This window comes from Haliaeetus albicilla, chromosome 8, assembly GCF_947461875.1.
Source record: "Haliaeetus albicilla chromosome 8, bHalAlb1.1, whole genome shotgun sequence".
NCBI classification, from domain to species: Eukaryota; Metazoa; Chordata; class Aves; order Accipitriformes; family Accipitridae; genus Haliaeetus; species Haliaeetus albicilla.
In genome coordinates, this window is record NC_091490.1 from 6,131,224 (window position 1) to 6,152,833 (window position 21,610).

A 21,610-nucleotide genomic window follows, 5' to 3' on the forward strand; every position below is an offset into this window, starting at 1 on the left:
TTCACAAGGTAAGTGCTGAGTGCTAGCACCTCTGTCTGCTTAGCAGCACCTTGGCTTTTCCCTCTCTGAGAACTTTCCTGCTGGTGGACAAGGTGCTGCAACAAATCACGGGGCACGGGCAAAGGGCTTCTCCAGAATAAAGACAGAATATCTGTGCAAAATAGGTAAAACATCCCATGCACAGTGAAACAGCAGTGGAGAAAACAAGAAGATATAAAAGACAGTTACAGCCCCTGCAAGAACAGGAACAAAGGAGGAACGGAGAAAGAGAGATTGTTCCAGTAATTGCCTCCCCCAGGTAAGGATGCTGTGCCTGATCAACGCTGCTGGCACGGAAAAGTGCTGCTTTTTGATTCACTGTTCACCGCATTTTGCTGCTGCAGCAAATCACATGTAAAATAATGTATTTCACTGTATAATCAGGCTAAATAAGTTAGCTTTTTCAATACCTCTGCATGCATGTGTGTGTGTGCGTGCACACGCATGCGCTTTCTGCCCCATCACGACGCGGTGGTTGATACCAGAGCACCAAGGCAAGAGTGAATTTGGCTGCACCAGGGCACCAAGTCCAGAGAAGAGGAGCCCAGGCTCCCTGCTCACACCTGGGACAGGAGTGTCGACACCCTGGGCTGGGTCGCAGGTCTCCATCGGTGATTTGGCACCCGGGTCACCCTCCCCGTGCCCAGCTGTCCCTGGCAAGCACCGCTCAGCAGGGTGCTGCCACCCGTGACGGAGCCACTAACGAGCCACTGATGAGGCTTTAGGGCACACACCTCTGCAAGCCTAAGGTGCCCACATTGCCTACATCCATAGAGAAGCCATTCCCGAGGGGCTGGCACACCTCCTGTTTTCCCTTAGCACGGGCCATTGGGCACGGCAGAGGTGGGTGCAGCCTGCCGAGCTGATAAGGGGCTGCAGCGGGCAGCCATGAGGATGTGCAGATGGGAAGGAGTTCCTGCACCTGGCACAGGTAAAGCAAGGGAGAAACCTCCTGCTGTTTTTCTTTGCCTTAATTATCATCTTCTTAAAATGCCTAATTAGTTGCTTTAGTTGATATACTGGCTCAGGCACTCCTACCTAATCCAGTCAGTAAATTGAGGCATTGAAAATTTGTCCTACATCTTCAAATGATGCAGTGTTCACCAGTGTCCTTAGACTTATTCGGGGCTGAGCCTGCAGCTGGCCGTAGATCTCTCTTTGGTGGTTCTGCTAAATGGGCAGACGGAGGGTTTGCTCTCCAGCTCTCCAGCAGGAAAAGCCTAGCATTTGGACATGAAAGGTGATCATCCCTATGACCACAAAGTGGTGCTTGTTTGTTTTGGCCAGGATCACCAATAAGTTCTCTTTCTGTGGACAGCTATGTTTTTGCCCTGAGACTTTATTGACTCTAGAAGCCCATTTTGTACAGAATATATCTTACTATTTAGTTCCAATGGCTTTTACTGGATTGGAATTATAACAGAAGTGCAAGAGGTGTATAAACTACATTCAGCTCGATCACTTGTTTAATATCAGTTTCTGAAGTGGTTTCTGTACTATGTCTATCATCTAGCAAGCCTCTGGACCCAAAACCTCTGAGTGTTTTAAAGCTTAAGTGTGTGCTAACCTGACCGTAACGGTGTCCTAACCAGCAGTTTGTAAAGCTGCACCACGCTGAGGAACGTGGCTGCGGTGGGAAGTCCTGGAATGGGAGAAGTACTGATACCCTCATCCGCAGAGAGCTTTATGGATGAGCAATGATCTCAGATTCGTTCTGCTCTTCATTTGGGAGTTGTGTTAGTACAGGAGCACCAGGCTGATGTGCCACCTCCCATTGAGGCTGTTGTGTAGATAAATGGGCATGATAAAGCTGTGGGTTTCCTGTAAGGGAAATTCCTGTGTTGCAAATGGGGACAGTAAAAGCTTCCTAGGAGCTTTCCACCAAAATCTGCAAAGGATTTGAAATTCCCCTAAAAAGGGGTGGGGGGAAGGAAAGGGTTAAATCCTGATGCCTCTGCTCAATCTTTAGCCAGGCAAAACTTCTTCAGCTCCTGGAGATTTTTGCCTTAGGGAGGCCCCATGCGCTCTGTGCGTTTCAGAACTGAGCTGCTTTCTCTGGGAAGAGGCAGAACTGTTGTGCTAACACGTGTGTAACCCACCACCCAGCGCGTTTTACATGCTGCAGATGTTGTGGCTCTGCTAGAGCATGAGCTGCCATTTGGCTCGCGGTGAAGAAACATTGATTTTCAGCCCTGTAGGCTCCTCAGTCAAGCTCGATGCCGGTTGTGAGTGCATCTATCACACCTGAGCAGAGAGAGCTATCGAAGATCTGCACTGGCTGCTGAAACACGGCAGCAGTTAGCTTTACTCCACATGTTGAATATCTGAGGCTGAAGCTCCTGTGTATCCTTGATGCCAAATGCTGATGCTCAAAAAAGTAGCAGGCACTTATAATCAAAGACAAAACTGGCTAAATTTGCTTTCCAGCAAACTCAGCGTTACACGTGGGATGAACTACAGGCTACCCTGACATTCCCAAGACCCTGTGCAGTCTTCGTGTCTCCACTGCACTCAGCTATTACAGTGGTCTCCAAGGAGTAGGTAATGGGCTTTTTTTTTTTTTTCCCCCCAGAACAGAAATGCAAAAAAGAAGTTTAAAAGCAGCATTAATTATGATTTTTAGAAAAAGGATGGAGCAGCCATCTAGCTGTTCCGGTTGCCACCATGTGTGGAGCCACAAGGAAGCCCTCGGTGTCCAACGCGCACCCTCCCCAGATGCTCCACAGCTGGTTTCCTTTCCCAGTGCCCGCTGCATTATCTCACTGCCTGGCTTGGCATCGGGCTGCCCACAAGCACTGGCTTACATCGGTGCGCTGTGCTGGGAGGTTGCTGAGGGATATTATGCTACCAGCAAACCTTGCAAAACTTTTGTTGGAAGCGTGACAGTCTGAGGAGATACACGAGGTATGGCTGAAAGGAGAGGGAGCACCTTTTATTAGTCAGAGGGATATATAGCTGGGAAAAAACCAAACACACTTTCAGGCACAAAAGCCCATCTGCAGGTCAGAGTATTTGGGGCAGCATCTGGTGTCTGAGGGTTATAGGTGGTGGGAAAGGTGCATTGCTACTTACACCAGCTTCAGAGGTAGACGTTGTTTAGCTTGGTTCTCTTTTCTTCACACCACGTGGTCCCCATTTCAAACAGCAAATGTCACTGTCTTCCTTCCAGCAGCAGTGATGTTGCTCTGGCTGTACTGCTGTGCCCCAAAGGTTGTCTGCTTTCTTCAAAGCCTGTCTGCAATGTCATCTGTTGGCCTAGTAAAAGCTGGTTTTTTCTGCCTGCACACCTTGCCTCACTTTTAACCTGGAACATTTACATCTTCTTACCCGAGTTTCCAGGTAACTGGAGACAATTTTGAAATTCTGCAAAAAATGACAGGAGGTGAGTTTGGGAAATAAAGGGCTGCAACTTTTCCATAATGACATTAAGTGTCAGAGCCAGGTTGACTGAGGATATCAACACTCAGCTCCAGTGAAGCCAAGGGCAGTGCCATGGCTCCCTCAACAGTGCATTTGGCTCACACTCCGGTTAGCACTGTAGTTTCAGGCTCTGTGGAGAACCCACTCCCAACATGTTCTCCTGATTTACTCCTGAAAGAAACAGCAGTAGCAGAAGATTTCTCCTATGGAGGTGTGGGAGCAGGTTGCTCCTATCTCTTCCCTCAGTGTGTCAGAGAAAAACAGACCCTATACCGGCCTGGGAGAAAGAGAAGGAAGTGAACATGAGTAACAGATGTTTATAAAGATGCATGTGAACAAACAGATGGAAGACATTGCCTAAATTACCTACCTTCAGACTGAAAAAAAGGTCTCTATCTCCCATATCCAGATGACTTGCCACCAGCACCTCAGACCGGGGCAGGACCTCAGAGAAAGCACCTGTAAGTAGCATCCCTGAGATAGACACCTGCCAATCGAGTGAAGAACAGAGGCTTCCCTGCTCGATCTCCCTGTGAAGTCATCCAGGACCCAGAGAGTTAATCTTTCTCCCCAAAATGTATCCTGTCCTTTCCTTAGCTAGGAGCTAGTCTGGCTACTCATCTTATTTGAAAGAGTGTAGTTTCACTTCCCTGGAGGTGTAAATACTCCTGTGCCAGAAAACTGTCAGCTCTTGTTGGTGGGTGACTCCTTGCCTCGCAGCGGGATGAAACTCTCCTCCCTCAGTGATTCACTGCGCCACTTCCAGCATGAGGGAGAGCTCACCCCAGCCCTATAATCTGCATTAGTCTGGATGTGAACGGACACCTCAGTGCAATAAAAGTTCAGAGCTTATTACGGGCTCTTGGCTGATACTAAAGATGATGGTAATTAACCTCTCTGGGATGACAACGGTTTATTGCTGGCTGATCTCCCGATGCTTTTCTTAAGCATTTTGTAAAAAAATGGGCCTTGCCAAGGATGGAGAGAGCAGGAGGAGACAGAAAGCGGTTGTGTGAGTCTCCAGCTCAGCACGCAAGGCTTGAGAAGGACGCCTAGGTTTTAACATGAGCTGGGGACAGGATCTGTGCGTTTACCCATTCTCAGATCTATTTTGGGAGTCACAGGATTTCTGTGTGTGGGTATAGAAAGGCCACTGCTTCCCATCGGCACAGTTTTGCAGCCATCACATTTCTGCACTTGCTAGGGATATGAAAAAATTGGGTTTTGATTGTGTCAGGAGGTACTGGAATTGCTGTCTTGTTTTACTAGGTATTGCTATAATCAAGTCTGCCCAACTGAATTTTACAGGAATCTCTTGTATTAAAGGAGAATGAGCAATCACACCCTCGTCACCCTTCTGTGCAGACACCTTTGCCAATCACTTATTTGCAGGGGTGAGGACCAGTCTATTTATTCAGTCCTCAGTCTGAAATTGTCCTGTATCTCCATGAGATGATCCACACGCGGGAGCACATCTTCTTGCTCTCGATAGAAAGGGGCAGGAACCTCTTCTCAAAGCTTCCAGCTTCCTTCTGCTCAGCTCCATACACGTGGGAGTCACTTCCCAACGTGGATTGCCACCAAGGCACATCTGCCATCAAAAGGAGGCGAGCGACTCGGAGGGAAGTAAAATGGCTTAACAGATACCAGCAATCAGCTTTTGACCTGATTTTGTACTGAGCTTTCTAGTGAAAAAGGAGCATTTGTGGTCTATCAGCATAGCGCTGAACCGTATTAAATAAGCCTCCATTTATCTTCAGTAAGACTAATACAGTTCCTTATTATTGGAACAATGGTATATTTTTGTCACCCTTAATTATTAACTTATCTGGCTGTGATTGCTTCGCTTATGAAAAGGATAAGCTAGGTAACTATAATAGCTATATAACTCTTATATAACCAACATTTTAAACTTTTTTCTTCAGCCGTTCTTCTCCTTTTTTGCCTTGCTTACAGCTTTTCTATTTTTCTTTGGCATAGGTAAGTAAACCCAAAGGGCTAGATCCTACAGTTACACTGATGTTTTTGGAGCATGGCCTGGAGTTTTATCAGTTTACATCATCTGGGAGTGGGCCCATGAAATTTTTAAAACGTTGAAATAAATGAAAGCAGACAGGTGACAGAGTGACAGCACCAGACGGAGAGAATGGTGATGGCCAAGACAGCGAAAGTCTTAGCTTTATTTGGAGGAAAAGGGCCTGCAAGTACAGCTGGTACCAGGAGGCTAAACACACATACAGATTTTCTGGGAGCTGAAAACAGGAGAAAAATGTGGCCTGTACAGAAAAATAACTTCCAGTGTTTTCCTCCGGTGACACTGGCAAGCCTTCACTGTCACGTTAGCCCCGAATGCTTTTTGCATGTTCCCGCAGCATTTGCCGCTTCAGGCAAGAGGAGGCCAGAGGCAAGTGATGGGAGAGGGTGCCCTGGAGTTGCTCATCACCAGCTGTGGTTCACAACAAAGTTCACCCTGAGCACCTTGGAGGCCACGGGTACACGTGTCCACTATATCATGAGTCCGAAATAATGTATTTATTGCCTTTCAGTGACTGTAGCTCCTCTCTGATGCCCAGCACAGTCAGTGTCTCCAGGATCTCACCGATGGAAGGAGACGGGGGACCACCACCGCTTCTCCAACTGCTGCCCCACCTCACTCTCCGAGAGCCTCATGAAACCATGAAGCCAACTGATGGCTGCCCATGAGCTCGCTCTCCTCCACTGCTCACCCATGAGGAGGGCAGCCTCCCTCAGTTTGTAGTTTCAGTGCTGGAACCCCAGGTCCTTCAGTAACCACCTCATCATGCCTGCTACCTTGCCACAGTCGTTTCATTTTTGCTGCTGAGGACACTGGCCCCAGTGACAATGAAGGGAGGGCTGAATTCCTTTCCCAGCCCGGCTCTCTGTTTTGACAAGTGATTCTTTTTATAAATCCCAGACAGTGCGTCTTTTCACAGGCAGTTGTAAAGCTGGATTTAATACACGTCAGAGAGAATACATGAAAGCTCTCGCACGTTCTGCGGCATGCTTTTTTTTCAGTGGCTCTGTGAACGTGCTGACCGGCAGCTGACCTTGCCTCCTGACGCAGTGCATGGCCACCGAAGGATGGGACCCATTCTGCCATCGTTTGTATTCCAGATTTCACTTCACACCCTACATCTGCTTCTTCCCAAGACGATGACTGGGGTCCCACCAGCCATCTACAATAACTCATTGCTGGAGGAGTGGGACCACGCAACACGGCCAGTATGCAAGCACATAGGCTACAGACCAGGCATCCTTGGTTCCTTGTCTTGCCTTGCAGCACCAGAGTTATTCCTTCTCCTGGTGAAGCCCTTCCCAGTGCAAACAGGGTGACTGCAGCCTTGAGAGGACAAGGGGAAGGCAAGGAAGAAAGAGCAAAGTCACCCTGAGGACTAGGTGTGCTGAGCAGGCTGGGCTACAGCCATCTGGAGACCCTTCCCCATCACAAATCCTTCCACATTAGATTAGGTCCGCCTACACCTAAAATAGCCTAATCATCCTAAAGATCCTGGTCTAAGCCTTCTTCAGATGGTGTTTCACTTTCCCTGAGAGCTACCTGGCAGTTTCTAAAGCAACTATAATCCCACTGTCCTTTTTTGATCGATTTCCCAGCAGCCACCACAGCTACAGCTATTGTACTAAACCCTCTGCCCTCCTCCTCCTCAAGTCGTCATGCATCTCTACTCCCTCACATGAAATATTTGTGAAACCTGAGAAGCAGGTCCTAGATAATGGATATTCTATTGATAAATACCTTTCAAAAAACACCATCTAGAAGCCAGGCAATTGAGCAACATAAGGTAAACCACATTCTTCCCATACACCCTCTAAAGAGAAGGTTTTCTAAGGTACAGCATGCAGGTTTCATGAATCAAGCATCAGTATAAATGTCTCTGCTGTCTTTTGAAATCTCCTGGACCTTGCAAATGTGCATCCAGGCGGCGAAAGGTCACACGGAGCCACACCAGTTCCTAAGCCCCTGCTCTTCTGACAGGTAGGACCCTCACACCAGCTATCTTCCATTTAGATTTACACTATCAAAAGGGTTATGCAGTGTTTGGCCACCTTTCCCCACATTCCTTGGAAACGTACCCCAATCCCAGCACGTGGCTGTCGGGCGTTAGGTGGGGTATGTGCTTCTCCTGTCCGGTACAGCCCTGCTTTGCCTCGGAAAAGCACAGAGCACTCCCCAGACCAGTCTTGCTGCGCCACAGAGTGACTTTTTTTTCCAGAGGTAATAGGTACGTATGTGTCATCCCTCTGGAAAATTCTGGCAGTTGTTCTGACATCATCAGTCCATAAAACAGCTGATAATATTCCCCTGTATTTTTCCCCTTAAAGCCCTCAAGCTGAAATCTGACATTTTTCTTCAATTACTGGATGTACGAAAGCTCTCAAGAGTCATTCAGCCCATATCCAGAACAACACATGTCAACCTGCCAGCGTCCCACAGAAAGCCCTACTCCAGCCTACCTTCCCCAACAGGCTTTTCCTTCAAGGTGACCGAATATACTTTGGTGTTCTCAGTAGAGGGAGCTTCTCACACAGCAGTTGGAACACCACCTCCCTCCGAACCCTCCGAAACCCCGTCCCATTTCTGACAGGACAAGCTCTGTGCCAAACAAACGTGCAGGAAACCTGAAGGTAGGTGATTAGGGAAATGTACTCCTAACCCCTAGTAACCGTAGACTGGTTTCTTTATTAAGGCGGCTTGCAGCCTTCCCAAAATTCTTGATTAGTTGTCATAACTATTACTATTAAAATGCCTGTCCCTTTGACGTCCTGGTACCACTCAACAGCAGCTCTGTGGCAGTCAGTACCAGGGCTATGAGAGCTTGCATGAAAAAAAAGGGCTTTCTAATGCATTTCAATGCCTTTCTTTGGTTCCACTGAATGCCTCTTGATACTTTTCTTAAGGAGACAGAAGTTTGCAGCCTACTTTTTTCTGCAGCTCGAATGCTCAGTACATTATTATCATGTCCCTTTTAGCTGTCTCCTTAGACAGCAGCTGCAACTTTTCATTCTTTCTTTGTCCAAAAGCCTTTGCATAGTTATTACCAAGTCCTGCTTGGTAATGAACAGAGTCCTGCACAGTATCGGCAGGGTGACCTGTGATGGGCTCTCACCAAGGAGATGGGTGGCTCCTGCACGGTCAATGAGAGGCCTCTGCTCTGCTCCCTGCATCCCACCTACACAAGCGTGTGTGGGGTGAACTCCACCAGAGAGCTGCTCCAGGCAGAAGAAAAATTGATTTGAAAAACAGTTCAATTCTTCAGTCAGATCAGTTCCCCGACCTGCTTTACTGAGTGACAGCAGAAGCATTTGTACTGCACAGTGTGCCCAGAACAGCATGAGTGGGCGGATGGGATGGCAGGAGCAGGAGGGAGGAGAGGAAGGGAAGAGGACTGCTTTTTTAAGAAGCACCAACAGCTTAAACACACTTAAAATGATAATTTAATTGAAGAGACCGGGGATTTTAGTCTTACAAAGATACCAAGGGAATCTTAGCTTTTTCAAACCAGATTTGCAGGTGATGTTTTCCTAAGCCTACATAGATTGTTGGATTATGTTTTGCTCACACCTAAAATAACTAAAATTGAAAACTGTCAGCTTTTAAAACAGCTATCTCCCCTTTCCTCATCCCCTTCTGATTCCTGTATTTTCTATGCTTGGCATCGCTAGGTACACAGACGATTTCACCACAATTTTAATGGTGATTCACTCCTCTCTTAAAGCACAGTTCACATAGCAATTTTTGAGCTCACCTGCTCCCTTCTTGCTGCCTAGGGCCTTACAAAAACAAGAGCAGAATGTGGAAAACATTATAAATGCTTTTCAATGGGTCTTCATAAAAACAATTTCAAAACAGTATTTACACTAAGGTATAAATATCCCCTTATGAATAAATGATGCTGTTATCCAATAAGCCCTGCACTTGATCCCACTCAGATCAAGAATAATTATTTAGCTCCTTCAGAGAGGTTAAAATAACCTCTCTTAGGGCATGGGAAACTTCTTTTCTGTGCATAATTTCAGTCAGCAGACAAATTGGTAAATAAAATCAGACCACATCAACTCAGATGTAAGAAGGAAAAGAGCCAGTGGGCATACTAGGCAAAAGTGCAATGAATGTAATTGGGCCGTGAATAAATTTAGGCTGGAAATCAGGAGACCGTTTCCAAATATCAGAGCTGTGAAGTTTCAGACCAGTCTTTTGATAAAAGCGGTGGGACAGAAAATGAACAGGGTTCAAAACAAAGCCTCCGAGTTGTCTGAAGGAGACTACGAGGTGTGGCTGCCTGCCATAGCTGAGCTCTGAACCTTGATGCAGCGATCACTCCCAGTCCGGTGCTCCCAAGTATCTCCTGTGGCAGCTAAAGGCAAAGGTGACTATTTGTCCTGCTGACAAAAGAGGAAGAGGCACCATCCGACATGTTAGTGTGCTACATCACCATGGTAGCATCCTCAGGACACACCTTGGCACCATGTTTCTCTCTGAACCCAGCGGTTCCGTGGCAGGGTGTCTCTGCCACTCCGGGGTCCCTGACAGCACTGCGCTGCGCCAGCATCTCCTGGGGCGGTCACTGCCTGCGGGGCACCTCTGCCACTGCCCTCTCAAACAGCACACTCCTGAGGGACATAGCAGGTTTTAGCTTAAAAAAAGGCACCTTATTTTCCTCACAGACTTTGCATACCTTCCCTCCCGCTGTTGCGTTGTGGAGGAATTTTCTGCCAGGGTTTTAGAGAGCAAGCCATGTTTTGGAGGGGGATATCTCCCTTCATCCTTCTAGAAAGCGGACCACACGGGCACTTTCGACTCCCTGTGGGAGACACCCGCATTGCCAGGTTCGCTGGCACCTAAAACAACACCATGAGGGTGCCCAAGAGGGGCACACAGAGGTGTTTGGCTCCTGCCCCCCAGCCCAAAGGCCCCAGGGTGAGCCCCTTGCCCGAGGGACACTGGCCACCACAGCACCTCCACCACAGAGCTGCCAAGGGCCTGATCCCCAGCCTCACGCCTCCCTCAGCCCTGACTGGGGGGAACTCCTCTGCCTCACGCCCTGTCCCCCGCCTCACGACCCGTCCCCAGCCCCTGGCCGGGGCTCCGACCCTGCCCCGGGCCCCCCCCAGCCCTGGCCGGGGCTCCGACCCTGCCCCGGGCCCCCCCCCAGCCCTGGCCGGGGCCCCCCCCGCCGCCCCAGGGGGCGAGGTGCAGCCCACGGCGGGGCAGCGGGCCCCGGGCGGGGGCCGGCGGCCGAGGCGATGAGGGGAGAACGGGGCCCGCCGAGCGCAGCCAATCGGCGGGCTCAGCGCCTGGTCCGATCTCCCCGGAGCTCTCTCATTGGCCTCTCCCCTCCCCTCGCCTCACGGCGGAGGCCGGCGAGGGCCAATGGGAGGCGGGAGGGGCGGGAGGCGGGGCGGGGCTGGGCGGCGAGCGCGCGAGCGGCGGGCGCGGTATGGAGGGGTCCCGGCGGCCGTGAGGGAGCGCGTGCGGGCGGCCGTCGCCATGTCGCCGGTGTGGTCGCTGGGCGCGGGGCTGCTGCTGCTGCTGCTGTGGGTGAGGCACCGGGGGCTGGAGGCCGTGCTGGTGCACCACCGCTGGGTCTTCGTCTGCCTCTTCCTCCTGCCGCTCTCCATCCTCTTCGACGTCTACTACCAGCTGCGCGCCTGGGCCGTCTGGCGCCTCCACAGCGCCCCGCGGCAGCACGCCCAGCGCGTCCGCCACATCCAGGCGCAGGTGAGACCCGGCCGGACCCCCCGCACCCCCCGCCCCGGGCCGGGGGGAGAGCTCGTCCGCCGTCCCGCTCCTTGCCAGCCTGCCTCCCCGCTGCGGTGTGCACCGGCGATGGACGGGGCCTGGCGGCCAGGCCCCCCCCCCCCCCCCCCCGTCCCCCGCCGCCTCTCCCGGAGCAGCCGGGGCAAAATCCAGCCTCGAATCCGGTTACGGCAGCCGGAGCGGGAAAAAGGAAACGACCAAAAGCCAGCGGGTGTTTCTGCTCCTGTTGGGTTTGGGGTTTTTTTTTCCCCCGTCTGAAACTTCTGGCGAAGTTGCGGCGTCAACAGCTGGCAAGTCCAGATGCGGCCGTCCGGCTGCTGTCATTGTAACATCCTTAGAGACGTGCTGTGAATCTCTGTACGCTCACACGGCTCGGCACGTACGTGTGTGCGCGGGTGTAACGTGAAAATGTTAGTCTTTGAAGGGTTGTCTTAATACCGTGCTTCAATACCACTTACACCCAGCTTCTCGGCATTGTTGGTTCCAAGAGATGATTGAAGGGGAGCTGAAACTTTTCTTCCACCCTGAAATGCAGATTTCTTTAATGTTTCTGTGCTGTCTAATATTTATGATAATTCTGTCATGTCTGCTTCTGTTCTCTTCCTTGCTTGTCACGTTCATTGCAGCTACAGATGGGTATTAATGTGCACGGAGTTATTCTTTGAGGGTTTGAGGTTGGGTTTTTTATCACCAGCTGTAGTAGCAGTCGAGCTTTGAAGAAAATGCTACAACTGATGTTTTTTCCCCAAATGTTAACCACTGTGGCTTTGCAAAATTCATGGATCATGTGTATGGCTTACAAATTTTCCTTCCCAACTTTTCTCTCTTTGCCTGTTCATTTTCGGGCTCAGACCATTTTTTGGTGTGTTTAGGAGGAGGCATTGTTTCATTAAACTTCACAGAACTGACATTATTTATGACAGTGATAATACCTCCCTTTGAGTATAGGTTTTCCTGTGGATTTTTAAAACTTCCATTCTAGTTTTCTGAATCCCATCTCCAAAAAACCCCCAAAGCTACGGGGTATTAGAAATGCTTCCTCTACATAGACCCCTCTAGTCGTATTTTATTTAGAAGTTCAGAGGTCTGCAGAGAGACTTCCAAAGCGTTGCTACTCAACATACAGACATCCAGACTTCATTACTTGCAGGTAACTTGCGTGTAGATGAGTGACATTTCTGAACGCTTTTTCACAGTGAGGGAAAAATGTTTCTGGTATACATTATTGACAATGTAAGGTGTGTATGCCTTACAGCGTCAGTTCTGTTGTTACGTCTTGCAGGTTCGGGAATGGAAAAATGAAGGCAGCAAAAGATACATGTGCACTGGCCGGCCTGGCTGGTTGACTGTATCACTTCGTGTTGGGAAGTATAAGAAGACTCATAAGAACATCATGATAAACCTAATGGATGTTCTGGAAGTGGACAAGGAAAGACAGGTAACAAATTCATCACAAAGCTTTTTTACCGTATTTGTAGCTGAAGACGAGATTAGATTCCATAAAGAACAAAGGATTTTTGTAGCAGTAGACCCACCAAATTTCAGGTTTTACAATGTGTGCTTGGATCATTCTATCCAAAAAAACAGCATATGGAATTGCTTAGCTTTTATGTGCCGAAGTCTGAAAGACCAGATTGATTTATGGTTTTGGGGACTGAGCAACAAGATGTTGAGGCAGAGGAGGAATCACTAAACAGTTTCAACTATTTTTAGTAGTGCTCTTAGGAAAGTAAGTCTCTGAATTCTGATAACAGATGGAAGTACAATCCAGTTAGCCATATTTTGTCATCGTTAATGCTGAACACTTAATTTACCCTTTTTGGGGGGAATTGGGTTTTTTTGCTTTTTAGGTTGTTCGTGTGGAACCTTTGGTGACCATGGGCCAGTTGACTGCACACCTGAATCCCATGGGCTGGACTATTCCTGTGGTACCAGAGCTTGATGATCTTACAGTAGGTAAGGGTCATTGTGGTGACAAGAGACTCACTGATTTTACTGCATTTTCATTAGCTTTTTATGCAGTAACATGTTGCATTATTTTAAAGGTTCTGGAAATACTCTGTTGAACCTTATGTTCTGTTGTGGTACTTATGTTATAAGCACTTCCTTTTTTTTTTTTTTTTTTTTTTTTAAGTCATGCCCAGAGCTTAAAAGTGAGGTTTTCTTCTCGTAAACCACCTGCATTTTGGAGTGTGTTTCATTTGATTTGTTATGTGCTCTCTTGTTAAGGTGGCCTGATCATGGGAACTGGCATTGAGTCTTCATCCCATATCTATGGACTTTTTCAACACACCTGTGTGGCCTATGAACTTGTTCTTGCTGATGGAAGCCTTGTGAGATGTTCACCAGTAAGACAAAATGTTATTTTGCTATCATTTACAATGTGGTTGACAGTTATCGGTATGGATATATGATTTAGTATGACATACTTTTTGCAGACTGAAAATTCAGACCTATTTTATGCAGTGCCTTGGTCTTGTGGTACTCTGGGTTTCCTGGTTGCAGCAGAAATAAAAATGATTCCTGCCAAGAAATATGTCAAAATACATTATGAGCCTGTGAGAGGACTGCAGAAGATTTGTGAAAAGTTCGCTGAAGAATCTAAGAAAAAGGAGAATAGTTTTGTGGAAGGACTTGTGTATTCTTTGGAAGAAGCAGTCATCATGACAGGAGTCTTGACTGATGAAGCTGAGCAAAGCAAGGTAACTAAAGGGAAATTACTCACAAAGAAAAAAAAATGCCCCCAAAGTTTAACTGAAGCTGTACAATATGCCAGTGTAAAGCCAGAATCATTATAAGATTGGAACAATCTCTTAACATGGGATTAAAAGTTAGATCTGTCCATCAGAATATCTTAAATTACAGCTCTTTGCTACTACAACAGAGCCTGTACTTGAAATCTCTTCAACTGATAAGAAATGACCCACTGATTTCATTATTCTAACAAATAATTTTGTCTACAGCCTTTTCATTGCAGTACCTAAGGAGGAAGCTTTTCACAGCAAGCTTTTAATACAGTTAATGTTGGTAAAACACATCAGGGACATTTACAGGAGGGACATGCTAACTGTTCACTGCAACCCTCAACCCAAATGTTTCTCCTCTGCCATAATGAGAGTTTGGATTAATGATGGGTTGAGAGATCAGTATTTTAGGTATCCATTTCTGTCACATTCATGGTCTCTTAATCAGCTTGTAACAGGCAAGCCTTAGCAAGCCTGATTTAAATTAAACCTTAATAGCAAGAAAGGTAAGAAGGAGCCATGCATGTGGAGAAGTGAAGGCTCCCTAAATCTCTTGTGACAGTCTCATTCAAACTGTCACAGGGGGTATAACATTGATTCTTCACTGTAACGGAATTTGGGGACATAATTAATGTTGTCCAGTAAGGTGTAACTGTTACCTGTGTTGGTGTTTGCTAATGAATGCGTGTTTTCTTGTAGATAAACAGAATTGGCAACTACTACAAGCCGTGGTTCTTCAAGCATGTGGAGAAGTATTTGAAAGCTGACAGGACTGGAGTAGAATACATTCCCTCAAGACATTATTACCATAGACATACACGCAGTATCTTCTGGGAGCTCCAAGTAAGACCAGTTCCAAAACTAAAATAACATCTGCAGGAAGGTACTCTGGTCTTTCACGGTGTAGGTACAATGTACCTTGTTCCCCTTGGCCACACTTCTGTCTTTCATGGCAGAGAAAACCAGTGAAGTTTATGGCAAATTTAAAAGTCCTGCGTTTGGGCAAAATAAATCTAAAGGCACTTTGTTATATATAAGGTGTTATATTATAACCTCCTAATTTCCATTTTAGTGCTTTTCTGAATTTAGACCTTAAGTACGTATTTCAGTGTTAAGCTTTTATAGTTACTTAGTGATTTCCAAAGGCAGACAGTGGAAAAAACATGAATGTGAAATTATGGCTAAAAATTTGCCCTGCCTAAAATCAGAACACTAATTATACAGTAAGGTCATTAATTTGAATTTCATAAAGTATACGTTGTGATGTACGTTTACGCAAAACTTTATTTGGCATTCTGAAATATTCCCATTGTGACATTTGGAATCTCTGGCGTGAGATACTGGATCCTTTCAGCTCCTGGAGACGTTAAACAGGAGTAGGCTGTGCAGGAAGTACTTAAAAATTTACAGCTTTACAATTTTTTTAAGACCTGATCTTGTATGTGTTTATTCTTGCAAGAGTTGTGTAAGTTTGGCTTCTTACGTGCTCCTTCCTTAGCTGTTTTAAGATAATAGCCTACTGTTCTCTGAACTTCATTCTCTGAACATATTTGTGAGCTGAGTGTGTTGTGATTCATATGACTGAAAATCAATCATTGTAACTAGAGGAGGCTTAGGGCAAGGCTGTGTAGCTAAGTTCAGTACAGGCCTCTCTTGTTCGTATTTGTATTGTAGTAGTTTAGCAAAAGTAACAGCAGTTAAATTTATTGTAAATCTGGCTTAATATTGCTCTGAGGATTCTGAAGTATTGTCCTTTGGTTCACTTACACATTCTTAAGTCAAACTTTTTTCTTTCCTCTTTAAAGGATATCATTCCTTTTGGCAATAACCCCATTTTCCGTTACCTGTTTGGCTGGATGGTTCCTCCAAAAATCTCTTTGTTAAAACTCACCCAAGGAGAAGCTATTCGAAAGCTGTACGAGCAACACCACGTTGTACAGGACATGTTGGTGCCAATGAAGAGCCTTGAGAAATCTATCCAAACCTTCCATGCTGACCTTAATGTAAGATCACGTGTTTTTAAAATGTAGTGAATCTTGGACTGTGTGTAGTAAGAGCTGTGACTGTTGGTCTCAAGGCGTAATAGTCTGCTTGTGTAAAAGGTCATTATCGTATCCTGGGTAGTACTGTGCTTTGTGAGTCTATGATGCAAGGCGGCAGAAGAAATCAACACAGCTTTCTCAAAAAAGAATAAAAACATGAGATTCAAATGTTAGTAGAAGGCAAATATTTCTAAAAGATTTCATCACTTAATAAAACTTGAACTGATTTTTCTTTCACCTGAAATCTCTGGTGGTCTCACTAAACCCCAACTGTGGGAATTAATCTCCCTTTCTGGCTTTTATTTCTGAATTTATTTTGGTTACTATAAAAAGTACAAACTTGGAAATTTCAATTTTGGACTGACCTGGAAAAGAAAACTCTTCATTCTCTTTTTACTCAGAAAGTGTATTCAGTTGTTGCTTTGGGATCAGGGATTTTTTTTTTTATTTTAATTTCAAATATTTAAGGCGGAGGAGATGTAATTCTAGGAGGACATTGCACATATTCTGAGCATCTGGATCTATTTGTGTTATTGTCATTAGAAAGTGGAGCTAAGAACCACAGCAAGAGAACTGGAAAGGAATAGCCGTTGAAGTTTCGATCCCAAATTGGGAAGAAGTCCTCTTAACTCTTCATTTTGTTACCTTTACTAGGAGATAGCTTAAAGGATTGTTTTGTTAAAAGTAAGTGATAAAGTGTTTTCTTACCTCTGCAGGTGTACCCTCTTTGGTTATGTCCTTTCATATTGCCCAATAATCCTGGTATGGTCCACCCAAAAGGGGATGAAACAGAGCTCTACGTGGATATAGGAGCTTATGGAGAGCCCAAAAGGAAACAATTTGAGGCCAGGGCTTCAATGAGGCAAATGGAGAAGTTTGTAAGAAGTGTGCATGGGTAAGGATCCCACTCCTTAGAATAGTAATAATGCCATGTAATTTATATTGCCATGTCGTTTAATCACAGTTATTTAATCCTACGGCACTTCAATATTGCAATCATTTAACAACCACAATAATTGGAAACTGATTTTAATTACTAATTCTGATATTATGATTTTTAAATATGATTTTACTTCCATCATTTGATTGCAAAACCAAACAAATGAGCACACTGGCTGAAGTTCTTGCAACGTATTTGGGAGCTGGGTAGCTTCAGGTCGCCTGTGCATTCTTTCAGCTCCAGGCTGCTGCAGGAGTAGAGTCTCTGCTGCAACAAAATACATCCATGCAACCAGGTGCAGAAAGACCTCAGCAGGTCTGTGCTGACTGTACATAAACAAGTTGCTGTCCAGAAGTGGCGTTAGCGTGGGTCGGTGACCGCTCTTAGCAAGGCTGGCTAGCCCAGCCCTCGGGAAGGCAGCCGCTGAGCTTGCATACTGGAGCTGACTTGTTTCAGGTCGTTTCAGAGCTTTTGGCCGCAGTCCCTCCAGGAATCCCACAGGCTGTTGAAGTTTGGACAGCTTCCCTGCCTGCCCTTGGGACCGTTCTGCTCCCTGCAGTCCTTGCAGCGTCATGCTGCAGCTCTGCCCCGTCCTTGCGCTGGTGTGTCCTTGCACAGGGAGGCCAGCCTTGACTCTTCCCTGCAGTCCCTGTGCGGTGGTGGGAGTCTTTCCTCCCTCATAACTTGTACTTCCATAGCTTCCTTTTCCCTGCCCCGACTGTTATTACATAGGACCGCAGTAGGCGTGAGATATGTGCCCGCCATCTGTCACAGACTCATGCCAGCCTAATTTGCTGTAGTAGTGTCAGTGGAGAAGCAGTTACAGGCTTGTTTCTCAGGAACAAAACAACAACTACACAGTATTTTTACACCATCAGTACAATTTATCCACATTTCTATTTTGACCTACTTCTCAGTCTGACAGTGATTATATCCCGTGTGGCTGAGTAACAGTGGTGAGTCTGCTTCAAGATGATTTGGAGAGTGTAAATGACTTTTAGCTGCAATAAGTGATCTGCCAGAGAACAAAGCAACTGAAAGTTAATTTTAAGCTTTTTTTAATTAACTTGAAATTAAGCTTTTAATTTAAAGCTCTTTGCTAACAAAGTTTTGTCTATTCTCTACCTGTCATTGGGAAACGAACAATGGATAAATGCTTAATCTTACAGTTTCGTAATCACACACAACAATAGAGCTTTTATGTAATAGTTTGTGTTTTACTGCTGTACTCTGATGCTAGCTGCATTGTAGAGTGCACAGTATGAAAGTAAGGAAGAGTCCACAGCTACATAAAGATTTCATTTATTTTTGCAAATGGTCTTTTGTTGCACTGTGCTTCATTTACACTATAAATTTATCTTCTTGGCCTGGTCTGATTTGGCAGGCTTTTGCCTTCCTAGTTGTATTCTCAATGTCCAGTTCAAAGCAATCTTAAAAAGCCAAAGAATGTATTGCTACATCTGCCTTGAATGCATTTGGTAACACAGGCTAATACAAGACGCCATGACTGTACCTCCATGGATCATAAGCAAGCATGCAGAAAAAATACTTCCTTTTTTTTGAAGCTGGAATTAAAAGGTTTCGAATGGGAGAAAAAGGAAAGGAGGCTTTCAAAAGCAGTTAGAAAAATATTTGTCAGGGAGAATTTATGTTATGTGTGGTTTTCGGTGCAAGGAGCCAGACTCTTGATTTGGGGGAACTTTTGAAGTTCTCTCTAGACTTGTGTTCCTGTGAACACAGGTTGCTAGAATACAAGTTGCCAGAAGATCTGACTGCAGATGGTTAGGATGCCTAAACATGAACCACTGTTTTATACTTTTAGTCCTTCTCCTTTTCTCTTTGCAGTAGCAAAACTAATGAAAGTATGAATACATTGATGGCTAAAGAAGTGTTCTGAACCGTATTTTAAAAGCAACAGTTATTTCAATTGCTTTCTTTTCCCATCTTCCCCTTCACCAAAACGACTGTGGCGGTAGTCTGCTGTTTTCACCATTACATGTTATTTCCTCTTGGAAAAGAGATCATGGTAATGTTAAATCCACAAAATAGAATTGGCTGAGTGTCCCAGTGTAATCCATGTGAGCAATTATATTTGCTTGTTTTTAAAAAGCATTTTTGATGGGTTTTTTTTGTTTCATATTTGCTATTCATAGCTTGCCCTGAAGTTTTTTTTTAATAATCTATTTCAAATCTTGTGGCACAATTAATATTGAATCTCTGTCTCTCTGTTTTTTTTATTTTTCCCCTCTCCAGTTTCCAGATGCTGTATGCGGATTGCTATATGACCCGTGAGGAGTTCTGGGATATGTTTGATGGTTCGTTATACCACAAGCTGAGGGAGCAAATGAATTGCAAGGATGCCTTTCCAGAAGTGTATGACAAAATCTGCAAAGCTGCAAGGCACTGAGCCTGGATGATCTAATCAAGCAATCAGGGAAAAATGAATTTACCTATAGTTAGTCAGTATATCCTTTAAAAAAAAAAAGCTTTATTGCTCTCCAAATAAGCTCATTCTTGTTGATGTTTAAAGGTATGAATTCCTGCTTTATGAATTTATGTTTAGTATTTCTTCGTATGTTTTAAAATCAATTTTCCAAACTCAAAGTGATTGTTTTTAAGAAATCTTAAGTGCTAGCCTTTGTATCTAATGTAGTGACATAGGTGAATTCACCTATTTCCAAGCATAAGAAAAATAATTGGAAAGGATGAAGACACTGGAGTTACACCAGCTGTATACTATAGCTATATTTAACATTTTGAAAATGGTAGGGAGGGCTCAGAAATAGGTGCCAAAGCTGAACGCATTGTCAAATTAATCATGATGTTAAAAACATTTGCCTCCAGTCGGTAACCTGTAGGACAGCTTAGCGATGGTACCATAATCTTCCGGCTGTACAGCACTGCATGATGTTGTGTGGTACTATACTGCTTGGGTTGTACCGTACTATAATCTCAGCAGAGCAGTTAAACTCCCTAACAGTGGCCTCAGTTTCAAAATTGAGCATTGAGGTGTGAAGAAAATGCTTTTTACTTGTGCCTATCAGATTTGTACTGATTTTGATTATAAAGTGTAAGTGGATGTAGGTTTTAGGTATTTTGTAATTGGCTAACAGTGCATTGGTTTTTTGCCCCAAAATATCAATGTTCTGGCTTCATAGACTACTGAAAAAATTGCTGCTATTTCACATAGCCAAGTTTTAATTTCAGTTTTTACTTGTTGTGGGTCAGTTTATTTGGATTTTTTTGGTTTTGTTTTGTTTTGTTTTTTTGGCGGGGGTTTTGGTTGTTGCTTAATTTTAGTGCCTTATAAATACGCAGTTGGAGGAAGACATGGGTTATTTTCAGACCGTTCTGTTCTGGCCAGTAGGAAACGGAAGTCAAGGCTTTATTTACACGAGGTTTGATAGAGCAAGTGGCTCTGGATTAGAAGAACTCTTGTTGTGAATCTTGATACACGCAGGCTTTGGTTCTGACTCGAGTGACATTTTTGCTTTTCGTTTTAGCTGGATTAGGTTGATAGGCTTTGTAAAAGGACTGTTTCAGTCACCTGGAGAGGAAATCAACAGCAAGTACTGTTCAGTTCCCCTTCTGCTGCTCACTGGTGAAAACGGCACAGTCACGCACTTCGTACAGTGTAGCGTAGAAGTGTGGAAATGTTTTGACCCCGTAGCCAGAAACACGGTTCCGAACCAAGCCCGTGTCTTGTCCAAGCAGTACTCTAAATTGTTACTTGAAACGTTACTGAGCTCGAGGGAAAAGAAAGTAATTTTCTTCAGGCTTGCATAGGGGGTAACATGAAGAACTTTTTAAACAGTTACCAGTGGGAGGCGTTGTCATTTTTATATGAGTGCTAAACCAATGATTTTATTTATTGATAGATGGATGTTTATGGTCCAGATGAAACCAATGATAAAGCAGTAACAAGAATAAGCTTGGCCTGTTACTCAGTGATGCATGCTGGGCAAGCTGTGTGCAAATAAGGTACCCCTTAAAATCCCCCGCAGGGGACAGGTAGCAGGGGCAGCCTGCCAAGGGGAGACGCAGCCAATGCAGAGGGCCTGCAGTGCTGCCCAAGCCACGGCGCCGGACAGGAGGTGGAGCTGTGTCAGTGATCCAGGAGCGTCTGCTACGCCGGTCCAGGCTTCGGGATACGCAGGAAGGCAAACGCTGGTTCTCGGGGTGTAACCTGCCCTCCTGCCCCTGTGAGGGAAGCGGCACGAGAGCCGTTTCCTTGTCCCTGGCGCAAAGCTATGATTTAGCCCAGTGCTCGTAAGATAATCTGCACAGAGCAAGAATGGGTTGGGTTAGCTTTTAAGGGGCGATGTTAAAACGGCTAGAGGATGTGCAAATACTTTTACTTAGGCTGTGTTTCTCTCACTTCTATACTGATGATCTTTAGGTATGCACTGTATTTGTTTTTTCATTTCTTAATTTATTGGCAAACTTTGTATGTCGTGATTGGGTACTGTAACTGTATCAGTCACACACATGCACATGGATAATTGCTGTTGCTCTTAATTTTTGGTTGTACGGGCTGTTTAAAATAAAGATCTAGCCAGCATACTGTTCAAAGTGGTGTCTTTTAATGAATAATTATTTACTTTTCAACAGTTCTGCTTATCATTTC

General features: G+C 45.4%; 1 protein-coding gene across 1 annotated transcript; it reads left to right on the plus strand.

Moving 5' to 3' along the window:
- The first annotated feature begins 10,901 nt into the window (after nucleotides 1-10,901).
- DHCR24 (24-dehydrocholesterol reductase) lies at nucleotides 10,902-21,555 on the plus strand. Its single transcript, XM_069788665.1, has 9 exons — nucleotides 10,902-11,218; nucleotides 12,540-12,695; nucleotides 13,108-13,213; nucleotides 13,487-13,605; nucleotides 13,696-13,959; nucleotides 14,701-14,844; nucleotides 15,807-16,004; nucleotides 16,760-16,938; nucleotides 19,237-21,555. The coding sequence occupies exons 1-9, from the start codon at nucleotides 10,988-10,990 to the stop codon at nucleotides 19,388-19,390; spliced, it is 1,551 nt and encodes a 516-aa protein (XP_069644766.1). The 5' UTR covers nucleotides 10,902-10,987; the 3' UTR covers nucleotides 19,391-21,555.
- Nucleotides 21,556-21,610: the final 55 nt, after the last annotated feature.